At 32.2% G+C, this 13,459-nt stretch overlaps 1 protein-coding gene across 2 annotated transcripts in view; it reads left to right on the forward strand.

Moving 5' to 3' along the window:
* The window catches only part of LOC129798267 (protein pellino), a 97,775-nt gene that overhangs the window by 68,124 nt on the left and 16,192 nt on the right, over positions 1 to 13,459 (forward strand). For both annotated transcript variants that reach the window (XM_055841319.1, XM_055841320.1), the window contains exon 4: positions 9,617 to 9,808. In XM_055841319.1, coding sequence (XP_055697294.1) covers positions 9,617 to 9,808 — 192 coding nt within the window. The remainder of the gene's footprint in view (positions 1 to 9,616; positions 9,809 to 13,459) is intronic.

Below are 13,459 nucleotides of genomic sequence, written 5' to 3' on the forward strand. Positions count from 1 at the left end.
GTGATCAGACCAGGTGAACGATGAATTAAAAATAACACTCAGATTGCGAGCACGCTCAACAAGCGGGATAGGCTGCCCATAGATAGTGAGAGGGGCCGGGGGAGCCGCTAACGGCTTTTTGGATATCAAAATAGCCTGGGACTTCTTAGGGTTTAGAGCCAGTCCATTCAATGAAGCCCAATTCCCCACACAGAATAAATTGTCGTTCACCCGAGAGAACACAGCCTGAACATCGGAGTATCGGCATCGGCATTTGTTTGTAAAGTTATATTTGTGAAAAAGTACAAAGTTTTTTGAATTTTTTAGTGGGTCATACGATTTACGAGCATTTCGTAAGTCCCCATTGGAAATTCACAAACATTTACGAATAATTTTAGAAAACATTTTTTTCTATATGGAGAAAAGTTATTCCATAAAAAATCAAAATCATGAAATTTATATATCAATACCTTATTTTTCATTGAAAAATAGAAACATTCTAAGACAGTGCAGTGTTAATCCTTTAGTCTGAAACCAGCTTTGTACGTAATGGATTTCCCTTTAACGATGAATATGTTGATGGTTTGTTTTTACTACTCATTAAAAATTATCTCAAAAATAGACAATGACAAGGAAAAAATATTTTGTTTATCAACAAGTTATTTTTAGCTGAGATTTTTTACAATCTCTTATTCAAGACAATCAAAATTTATTGTCCACTTAAAAAAAGAATTAACACATGGTGTGAATGGCAAATTTTATCTCAAAGAAAGCGATAGTTCCAAGACGCAAATTTCAAAATTAGGTATTCTAGAGAGAAGTGATTTAAGTGTAAAGATTAAATCACAATTTTATTAGTTCCACACAAAAGAATTGGGTGCTGATCTCCATGGCCGATCGGTGAAAACCATTCTTAAGTGCTAGAATTAAAGAAAAGCTTATGAAGGGTGGTCAAACGAGATAGTGATTTCGGATTTTTGAAGGTCCTACTATCTCTCTATTAATAATGACGATGTTCCATATTATATAATCTTTTACTTATCAAGTTAAACAATGTTGAGATTAAATTTTAATACTTACAAATCGTGATTTCGAGAATTTTTTGAAGAGTTCTCCACTTGACTTTTTACACATTTCTGCAAAGTAATTTCGAGTTATACACAAGTAAATGAATCGCAAAAGTGTTTAGAATGCGCGATAAAATATTACCGGAAGTTTAGTGATAAGAAATTAGAGAACATGTGGTTTTATTATCGGTATTTGATGCAGTGTGCAATATTTGATATCATTTCCCATTTATTGAGTATATAAATATAGAGCAGACTTTTGAGGACTTTGGATCAATCAACTTTCCAATTAAGTTTTCTTTTAATATATCTTTTACAAATCCACTTGTAAAGAATATGGACAAATTGTAAGTTTTCACTTCAACTTTGATTTCATGGTCAGAAAGTGCAACTTCCTGAGGTTGCAAGTGGCACCTTAAGAGAAAGAAATGAAATTATGAGTGTGATTCGAAAAAAAAATCGATATAATGAGAGGAAAATGTGAGTGTAAAAAATAAAAGTGGAACAAATCAATCATTTTCTTTTCTTTTGTGTAAAGATCTCTCTATCGTTCTCACAATATCGGGTTCCATTTCACTGTAAGAACAAGTTTAATAATAATATGAAATGAAGGAAAAATTTCACTTATTTCATAGATGAAAACTTTCATTGACGGTGAAAATCTACTTGTTGCTTTTTCATTCAAATACTTTAATACACATACGGTAAAATCTATTTTCCTTCTCAATTTACATTAATAAAATTAATGCGCAGTCGTTAGATGGTAATTTATGTGAGGTGGATTAAAAGTGAAGACTGAGACTCGTTCTTATAATTACAATTGATGGAAGAATAATGAAGTTTAGCTTCATTAAAACGTGTATATAATATGATGAAAATTCTTAATACTGCGTAATTTCCCAGAAAATATTTAATTCTAATGTTTAAGATGTTTATTTGAATGCATTTCATTCTCAAATGGCGTCTTATAAGTGCATTAAGACAATACGGTCCAGAGAAAAGAATGATAATAAAAACATTTCTTTTTATACTTGCCTTCATGGGAGAATTGCAATGTATTAACCCTTGCAAGACGATAAAGAGTCTCTTAAAATACATTTCCTTTTATGTTTTTTTTTTTAAATAGAAATAGGATTATGCGTTTTTAATTAAAACTAAAAAACATTTCACTAAATTTGTATTAAACGTACGAACCTATCACTCAGCAATAGCACCACCTAGTACACACTCATCGGTTTCAGAGTGAAAATTAAAATAATTTGCATAATGGCAACATTTATCACAGATTGTTGTGAAAATTAGTCACGAAATCTTATTAAAATATGATTCAATTTCAAATGACTAATTTCATGAATAACAGTAACAGAAAAGTTACTTATTTTTAAAATCTAAGAATTGGATGACTCTTCATGCACAAATAAAGCTAATGCTTATTTTAACAAATTAATCTTGTTTCACAATTTTTTAAATGACTAATTAAAATGGTGGCAGCTAAAATCACGAAAGCTAAAATCCCGAACGCCAAAATCCCGAAAAGGCCAAAATCCCGAAAAGGTCAAAATCCCGAATGCCAAAATCCCGAATGCTCAAAATCCTGAAAGGGATGATATTATGTGGAGGAAAATGTTTAGAATAATTTCCCGAGATACAGAAGACTTCCCTTTGCCTCCAGCAAGCGTGGGTGCAATCGTGGGAGTACCTATGAAACTTTTAAGAATTCGGGATTTTGGCTTTCGGGATTTTGGCTGTCGAGATTTTGGCATTCGGGATTTTGACCAGGACCCAATTAAAATAACTTACTGGGAGTTCCGCTTTGAGAGACAACGAAGTGAATGAATTTCATTTATTGCCTACTTTCGGGAGCTAATCAGGAGTGACATGATAACTTCTATTCGATATTATCGACTGTCGATTCTGAAAAATTTAAGCGATAGCTGTACTTTTTGTAGCTAATACAAATATTTATCAACAGTCACATTCTATTCAGAATGTCACAGTATATGGCATAAGAATGCGGAAAAAGCTATCATTTACTTAATCTACGAGGTACAAATTTATCGATACTATCGATTCGATAGTATCGAAAAGTTGTCATTCCACCCCAGTTTTGAAATGTAGCTAACGCCACTAATGCCTTAAATTCGAAAAGCATTTTTTATGAACCTTTGATGGTGCAAACAAGCTGACAATATTTTCTATACATCACGGCGTTCCAGTAACTTTAAATTACTCCAAGGATATCTCCTACGGGTTTGCAATTTTTCTGTGCCACTAGGGTGACATTAGCTCTGAAAAATGCGACCAGTTTTAGTGTAAATTTTTCACTGTTTTCGTACACATTTCATAAGATATCTCCAAAACTACGTAGGTTGCCAATTTGTAGTTTTCGGTTGCCTATTCAATATTAAGTTAGCTTTTATTTTGTATTTATATTTTTTGCTAATTCATTCTATATTGACAGAAAATAGCTAATAAACCCAAAAGTTTTTTCGGCACGCTAGATATATATGGGAAACATAGGAAATGTCATGCCTATCATGGGTATCGCGGGCTTTTTTAGCTCCCGAAAATCTCACTCAAAATGGAACTCTCTGGATAAGACTTTTCGCATTTTAAAATTCTTTAGTAGCAATTCCTAGACGTTTGGTTAATCGACTCCTAAAGTGATAGAAAAACGAGTGTAGAAAATACACAACTAGAGGGTTGTTTTGATGCTCAATTTTAAGACCGAATCAACCAAAATCTATGCACTTTCCTAATTATCCAGCGCTACAATTGTTAGCTTTAGCCTGATTCAAAACTCTATTTCAAAGAATTGCTATTTCTGAAGGCAAGGAAATACTCTGATTATCTGATCATCACTGATGTTGAGTAATCCTGCAGGGAGTGCAGAGCAACCGTAGAGGAAGTTGATCTACCTTACTCTGTGCCTTACCGGGGTAAAATAGTTTGTAAAATTGACCTACATTCAGGACAATAAATTCTTTTAATCAAGGACGATATACGAGAGATACAGAAGACTATTAAAGTATGGGTAATCAGAATGCTCAAATCGAGGTTTATTTTAACACAAGATTCTAAACCCAAATCATCTAAAACTCCTACAGTTAACTGGCTCTACAATTTCTAAACGGATCCAAGACGCGTTACCAGTCAAACCTGTTACTTACCATTATTCTCTATGTCTGCTCCGTTAATTAGCTGGTACCTGGTATACGGTATCGGTCTATCAATGTCGTCCTCTTCGCCTTGAAATGTATCAAAAATAAATCCTGATTATCTTTTCGAACAAGATGACCAGTTCAGCGAAGTCTAAACAGTTGCGATCGAACATCTGATAATTATATAAATCGTCACTTACGAGGTCAAAAATCCAGTGTAAAGTCCACCTCTAAAACACGATTATATGTACGTAATTTTAATTTCTAAGGACCCACGTATCAAGCGAATGTATAAGATTTGGTAGAATCAAAAACATATAAGAGAAACTTTATCTCTCACCGAAACCTTGACTATTTATATTTTATAGCAGGAGCACATTGCTATTTGAAAACGTTTCAGTGTAGACTAGTTTTTCTAGGAACATCTTGAAAATGTCCCTAAGTGTAGTTTTTACACCTGTTCTAAACACATTCTGGTGTTTAAAATGCACTAATGCGAGGTGCACTTTTTATAGATTTAGAAAAAGGGGGTTCAGTGGCTACAATTAACTTTTTCGTGATAACGGTTACACGTAGATTAGATTAGATTTGTGCATGGATGGATCCGTTTAACCCTTTCTTCTATGGCGGCCTTGGTCCTGTCGTAGAAATCCTATAATCTTTTCCGGCTTAATTTTCTATATCTCGTGCGGCTCTAGCACATATGAGTTTAGAAGTACACGTCTCCTACATATTCTACTTATCTGTGAAATTTTGATATCGTACAGGTGCTTTCTTAGATGTCAGTGTGCTGTCATCAGCCCTGTATATTCTCTGACTTTGTTTCCGGTCAACTTGGTCTGTCTGAGCCCTGTACTGTTAGTCTAGTGCACTACTTTCCTAGCCTGAGTGCATGTCTGAATTTCCTTATTGATTGTGGCATCTGGAATGCCATAGAAAGGTTTTCGGCATAGTTTTTGAAGTTTTTTGGTGTAAATGTTTTATTCGTAAGTGTTATTTTAGCCCCTAATACACCAAAAAGGTAATATTTACACCATTTTCAAGTCACTACCATTCAGAATTGCTTTAATGTACTCAAATATACACTGAGAGAAATCCGAAAAAGTTAAAATAACATTCCGGAAATGTTTATTTACCTTCCAGTATTGATCCGAAATCGGTGTAAATATTATGCTTTTTAGGTGTATTAGGTGTTAAAGTTACACTTTTTCATGTTAATTTTACCCTTAAAAAGATGTAAAATTAGCATTAAAAAATGTGGATATATTTTTACACCTAAAAAGTGTTAAAGTTATAAGGAAAAAAAGTTAATCGCACCCTCGTTTTTTTTCTCAGTGTAGTTACTGCCTTGTGCTAAAATTAAGACTCTCAGATAAAAGGGAACCTATCGTATGCATTCCCCTATCAAAGTCATCCGTTCTTGTTCTGATCTACACAAATTATTTTTGGTTTATTCTAAACACAAACCTCGTTTCAACACTCCATATTTAAACCTCGTTCCTCAGATCGCATCCTTTCAATGCAGGGAACGTTATGAGTTACATTCTATCTATTCGCCCTTGAAGGGTTAAGCTAAGCCAAAGCGAAAGAACTTGCAGTCTTTCGATGTACCCACGATTGCAGAAAGACGTTAAATACTGTGTTGGAAGTAACGCAATGTGGAAGAGTGAGAGAAAAACCACAATCTTAAATGGGTTAGGCCAAGGTCTGAATGGCAGATATACAATTTTCAAAGAGATTTTTCTTCAATTCCAAACACACAGATCCGGTCTTTTCCACCTAATCCCCAATCATATGGTGTGCTGATGTAAAAGTGTTTAGAGTTTTTTTTCTTCATCCACAAACTCATTCACCCATTGACATTACCTTTTTAGATAAAAGTGTTGAGTATAGACAAGACGACAAGAGATTAGCGTGTTTGTGGAGTTGTATGGGGAAAATGTGGTTGATTATGCAATTTTAATAAATGGTGTGATGCAGACAAAATAATCCGACTCTGCCACATGCTGTTTATTTTATAGTGTTTGGATTGTTTGGATGTACTTGCAGGGTCTCCAGTTTTTCTTCTTTTTTCCTATTTTTATATTTTCCTTTTTCTTTTTGTACTAAGTCGTTGTTTGATGTGCATCGGATGCAGTGAGCAAAGTAACAATTAGCAATAGCTCAACGTCCACAATTCATTATGTACGTATACATATATAATACAGGCAACATATGAATGGATAATATGGAGTGTTCAGAGTAAAATGCATTTTTAGTATTTAGTGAACGAGGCAATATTGCACAATATACTGCACACAGACAATTGTAATGCAGTTCTCTTGTGAATTTCTCTCACGCGCAGAATATTACAAAGTGAATGGGATTAAATTTTGCAGAAAAAAAGGGGATTAAATTATTCTCATTCAGTTTGGACAAAATATTGTTGTATAAAGTCGTGTCAAATATAAGAAGTTAATGGTTAGGTCAATGAGTCATTGTTGTTGATTGTATATGAATTTAATTTAATTTAATATTCCAAGAAATGGAAAATCGTTTTCTTATCTTTCGTATTTTCACCTGAAACACGTTTTAGAAACCTCAATGAACTTCACTTGGGAGAGAAGATGAAAGAACTCGCGATAGTCACAGGTTTTTGAGCCTCAGAAAAAAAAGGTGCAATAATATGGAAATAGCAACTAAATATTCTCTCAATTGTACTCTGTACTTAAAATTGCAAAACCTCAATGTAAACACATGAGCTTGTTCAATTTGGGAACGTGGCAAAAGTCACACTAACTAAAATGCTATTTTGTCTTGAGATAGTGTGTTAATTTTCTTTCCTATTGCCATGCAAATTGGGTTTATTTCCAATAAAGCTTCTACTTTTTGTAGATTCTTTGTACTTTAAGATTCTGAATTGTTTATCTGCATTTTATTTTAAGTTGCTATATTAAAAAAAAAATTAACCGAATTTTCAAGGGAAACTAAAGAAGGAGTTAAACCTTCCGTAATGCGTGATTTCTAGATTACGGAGTATATTAAAAATAATGAATGTAATTGGATGAATTGAGTATCGGAAGATTTCTGCTTACTCAAGTCAAATTGGACACGAACCTAAGGCCGGCTTCAGACTGGAGGTTTAGCTCAGTTCCCGAAGGTCTCAAAAATCTAAATAAAGCAATTTTAATGATTTTTTTTGAATCTAATGGATAATTTGCCCTTAATATCTAATTCTAAACAACAATTTCTTAAAAAATCTTACTTGATAAGGAATTAGAGGAGTTAAGCCAGATGGCTAAGCCTTAGGTCTGAAGCCCGTATAAGGCACCTGCATCATAGAGAAAGCACTCTATCCACATAAATCGATCGTTTATGCAGAAATAACAGTTTGGTTTATAAGATACGAAGATTGCTTCAAGATAAAATATTTGATCAACCATAAAATGTTACGATTGCTTCAATTATGATTGAATTATGTCTGAATTTCCTTATTGATTGTGGCATCTAAAATGCCATAGAAATCTCCTTTGGCATAGTTTTTGGAGTTTTTAGGCGTAAATGTTTTATTCATAAGTGTAATTCCAACCCCTAATACACCAAAAAGGTAATATTTACACCATTTTCAAGTCACTACCATTCAGAATTGCTTTAGTGTACTCAAATATAGTTATAATACTGCCTTGTGCTAAAATTGTGCTAATAATATTTAATATTATTTTAATTTTTTTAATTTTTTGTTTAATATTAAACTGCTATTTAATATTTTATACCATGAAATGTTTTTATCTCTTCAAGAACTCTGATAACTTAAAATGTTAAAACTTCGGATGTTTAAAAGCTTCAGCCGATCAGCTGATTTTCTAACACATTACAGATCTAGAATATTTTATGGGTTAATCTAATTTCGTATAAATAACGCCTAATTAGGTGAGATTCTTTTTTAGAAAAACACCTTTTTCATAAATTCTTATTGTAATATCTCTAACACGTTTTTTTTTATCACGTCAGTAATAACCTAACCTATCCAGTATTTATGGTTTTACGTCTTAGGGAACCACAGTCCCTGTTCCACTTAATCGATTTAAGTCTTCATAAAGGGAAATAGTTAGAAGGTCTTTAAATAGCCGAAATCTTCTCAAAACTTAATAAAAACTATACTAGAGACACAAATTTCATTTTTAACTATTTTAAATAGAAATATTGAAAACTAAAACTAATTTTTACATTCCGTTTTTTTGTCGTTTTGAGAGAAATTTTATTAGCTTAAGTTTTGTTCACAATAAATTTTTTGGTCACATATCTTTAGGATTAACCGTTTTGGTCAGTGAATTAAAAGATGACTATTAAGAGAAAATTGTGGCGCAGAAACTACCCGAATGACTGCAATAAAGTAGTACTTGATGAAAATTTAATGAGCAAATTTTGCTCATAAATTTGCTCAATTCTCATTAATTTGCTTATTAATTATCAATCGTATTTATCAGGGGCATGACATTTCCTATGTTTCCTATATATTTCTAGCGAGCCGAAAAAACTTTTGAGTTTATTAGCTATTTTCTGTCATTGTAGAATGATTTAGCAAATAATACTAATACAAAATAAAAGCCAATTTAATAACGAAAAGGCAACCGAAAACCCCAAATTGGCAACCTACGTGGTTTTTGAGATATCTCGTGAAATGTGTACGAAAACAGGGAAAAAATTACACTAAAAGCGGACGCATTTTACAGAGCTAATGTCACCCCCCTGGTATTTATGCTATTTTAATCTATTTAAACCAATTTTTGTGACTCAAGTCCACTTTTTTATCACTAAATGAATCGATTTGTAAAAATTCTTGACGAAAATTGCACATTAGGACACATATCAGCAACAATTAATGTGAATCACATTAAAATTTTAATGTGAAATTCTCTAGTGTGATACCACGGTATAGGTATGCGATTTTAACGCCACTGCGGTGGTCAAAAGAACTTTGATTGATCTGAAAGCCTACAGATTGATTTTTCTTGCACGTTTGGTGATTGAAATTGATCGATCAACTCTTTGATAATAAAAAAAATATTATCCTATTTTTATTAAAATGATGAAAATTAACTGAATAGTTTTGAAAAAATAAATAAATAATGGTAGAGCACGTTTATATGAAAATTTAAGAAGGTTCTTCTTAGAGACATTTAGTTTTCTGAGAAAAGAAAACTTTCTCAATTTTCATGAGAGACTAAAATTGAGAAAGAACATCAATCTTTTATTCTGCCTGCTGAATAATTTGAATTCTCAAGAGAGAATGGAACATTGTGTAAAGAAGTTTTGAGAACAAGAATAAATTCCCATAAAAGTACAAGTTATAATGGATTGAAATGCAAATAGATATTGATTAAATTTTCTATAGCATTGGTTCTTTTTTTTGTTTTGTGTATCTTTTAGGTTGGAAGATCATCAGAATCTCCAATTGATTTTGTTGTAATGGACACCCTTCCCGGTGATAAGAAGGATGCTAAGGTGATGCAAAGTACAATATCGAGATTCGCATGTAGAATTCTTGTAGATCGAACAGAAACAACAAAGGCAAGAATATATGCAGCTGGATTCGATTCTAGCCGAAATATTTTCTTAGGGGTAAGTTTCACCATTTTCTTCTTTCTTTCTTACTCTATGTAATAAAACCTATAGAAATTGACCTTTTATATGTGAAGCAATATTTGCTGTATTGATTAGCACAATATGGGTGGAAGTACTAAACTATTTCATGGCGATGTGATAATTGCTTCTTTTTTGCCTCACACATCGAGAAAAGAAAAGAAAAGAGTACTCACAGAAGTGGGAAAATTGAAGAAAATGTTGTTGTGATATTTCTAGAATTTCATCGTGTGTGATAACCACAAAATACAGGGCTATAGGATATTATTGGGTGAAAAAGAAAAGAAAAGAAAGAGATTCAGTTGAAGAAATTAGTTTTATTTTTATGTTTTGTGAGGCAACCTTTTAAGTGTCCATGTCTTTTCCAGTGATATTTCCACCAAACTCTCAAATGTTGCTCCTCGTCTTATTCTATTTTTAGTTTCAAAAAGTCTAATTGCAGAGACGATGATGACAAAAAAAGTGCTAAGATGAACAACTTTTATTTTATGGATTTTAAGATGATTGCTTTTCAGTGTAAAATCTTGTTTTTTTTTTTTGTAACACATACACAGGGCTATTTCTTTATATTGATCACACAAAATTCTTAATTATTTATCAATTTTTTAGCCATTACTAAAGTTCTTGTTATAAGAAAAAATTGCTAAAAATACGAAACTTGCATGATTGAAATATTTATACCTTTGGAAAACTTCGAAAAAGATTCAAAAGAACTAAAAGCAAAAGTTTCTTTATTTCTTTGAATCTATGTGGGATTTGATCATGAGCCTTCGAAGAACGAGCTAATTAATAAAGTGTCAAAATCATTAAAATTTTATTTGAGTTAATCGAAATTAGAATTGAAAAATAACTAAAGAATTTCTAGCTTTTTCAAATAACTCGCTTCGTTTTTGAGGTTAGGGTAAGTGTGCCAAATTTCGGTATAGTTGCATGCAAGCGTCAAAGTCTCAAATTTGAAATGTAATATTTTAAATTCAATTTGATTTTTTTAATTTTTTCTTCTGAAAGAGTGTTGCTTGGAACCTTATAAAGAGTTTACCGTCTTTATTTACTCTAAAATCATTCTTAATACATAAAAAAAAGGAATAAAAATATAGACACAGCTTTGGTACCCTATTTTGGCCACCTTCATTCTCATAGTTAATTGCCCTTCGGGAATTCTTCCAATATCTTTTTCACGTCATCTCGTTTGTCGTAGCTACATTTTTTGTTATTCTTTTGCATTGAATAATCTCTAGAGTACGTAAAATCTAAAAGTTCATGGAAATTCGAGGAACAAAAAAGGTGGCCGGAATTAGGCACACTTACCCTATGTGCAGCTCAGTTTCAAAATTTCAAAATACAGTAGACTCTGCGATATCCGGCTGACTGGGGTACAAAATGACATTTAGGTTTTTTGAATGATCAACGGTTTTTCTATTTTGTGCAGTGTGAATTTATTTTCTGTCTGACAAAGAACAAGAGAATTTTCTTCATGGTGTGCTTATGTTTCATTTTTTATCACAATTATGTATTAAAAACTTCGATACAATGTTAATAATACTTTAATTCACTCTGGAAAAACTTCATGTTTAGTGAAAATAATTTTGAATACATCAACCGCCAGTGTTTGGCAGCTGTCACCCGGATATCGAAGTGCTAGATATCGAAGAGTCTACTGTAAAACTTCTTCATTAAATGAAAGAATAAAAATGCTTTATCAAAAGCTTTTCTTATTAGAGGTTAGGATTATTAAGATTGAAGATTTATTGGTTCTGTTCAGTGATAACCTTCTAAAAAGACAAACCAGATAAATATAAACGAAACCTATTCGAAAATCGAACGAAAGTCTAAAATACAAGTTCACATATTTGCCACTTTAGCGCTGACCGTTCTTCCCTTTACAATTTTCAGTATTCTTGATACTTTAATCGTTAACAACAGTGCAAAAAAAACAGTGCACTACATAAAGTGATTTTTTTGTAAGGATTGAACATGATGAGCCCAAAAAAATAGATTTTGATGCTCCAATAGTGTCTTGGATAAAAGGTAAATGGAACTCTATTTGCACACAAAATCGTTGAGGTTCGAAGAATTCAAATTAAATTTCGAAGTTTCATACTAAATTTTCGAACAAGGTGGGGAAAATTTATCAAATATCACACTAAAAGCTGGCAAAAGAATTACTCAGTGATTATGGAGTGATTAAATACTGGGGCAAGGACAGTAAACGTCTTTCTCTGTTTTTCCTCACAAAAATGTGAAGACCGTCACATTTTGACACTTGAGCACTTCGAAATTCGAACAGGATGTTACCTCAGCCACCTTGCGGAATTATCAAGAAGTAAGAAAGTCTCTTTTTTGGATCTTCAAAAAGATTTTCGAATTTTTCAAGATCTACTTCTGTACGGAAAAACTGTGGCAAATTTCGGATAGTTTGCAATATCGGACACTCCTTTTGTTTCTCAAGTTTCCAAAAATAATATTTTTTTATTTATAAAGGTTGTACAATGCAAAAAAACAACATAATAGCATCGTTTCTATAAACGATATGTTATAGAAAAGTTTTTAAAAGACTTTTAAAAGGGCAAAGTACTTCGAGAAACTTGGTGTCCGATATATAGCACACATGGCAATATCTAACATTTTTTATTTAATTTTAATGATATTAACTGAAGAAAACAATTACGATAAACTACTTTTTGAATTCCTTTTTTTTTATTTAAATTTCTGTGAGATTATCTGGCTTTTATGCAACGTGTCCGAAATTTGGCACAGATCCCCTACACACTGTACTGAAGACAGAAGAAAAGAAACCAAAAGTGATACTGCTGCTTCATTTTCAATTTGCCACCCACAAAAATTTCATTCTTTTCTCTTTCTTTCATTTTTATCGCTCGAATTTTCTTCTGTGACGACATCAACGGGTTTTTTTGCCGTTTTTCTTTCTCAGTGAATGTTTAAAAATGAAAAAAGAGACGCTTCTGATAAATGATTTTGTGTTTCTTTGTAATACTTCAACTGGGAGCTTTTGCCTTTTATTTGTGGAATGTGTTTTGTGAAGATTTATCACTATATTTGTGAAATGGATTCACTTTGTGGAAATTACAGAGAGATATAGGAGAATGAATGAAGAGAGGAAAAAAAACTCTTTGATTTTCCGCAAAGTGTTGTGAATTATTTAAAGTTTTTCCATCTTTATTTGCGGAAGCCAGAGAAAATTGACGATTGATGTTGGGATCTATGATGAAATTATTATTTGTCTAAAATTGCCGACACTCTAAAATTTTAAAATGTTATTTATTAAATAATTCTCACATGGCGGAAATTAAAAATTTAATTACTTTGCAATGTTGTTTGTGTTTAAATGATTTTGTCACTATAAATATTCAATGTTTACGAAGCACCTGATATTAACTACCTCTCACTATATAAATTAATTAAAAATAGTAATTTGAGTCTGTCGATATTAGTTACTTGTATGTCTTACGCAATTCCCATTTCAAAACTTTCTATATTTATTGAACAAGTGGTGGGATGCCAGAGAAATAATTCTACATTGGGGGATGAAATGAAAAATTTTATTTGCTGTGACAACGATCAAAAAAGTGAGAGGATCAATACTATTGATTGCTCTGGAGCTCTATTAAT

Source organism: Phlebotomus papatasi, chromosome 1 (assembly GCF_024763615.1).
Source record: "Phlebotomus papatasi isolate M1 chromosome 1, Ppap_2.1, whole genome shotgun sequence".
In the NCBI taxonomy this organism is placed as follows: domain Eukaryota; kingdom Metazoa; phylum Arthropoda; class Insecta; order Diptera; family Psychodidae; genus Phlebotomus; species Phlebotomus papatasi.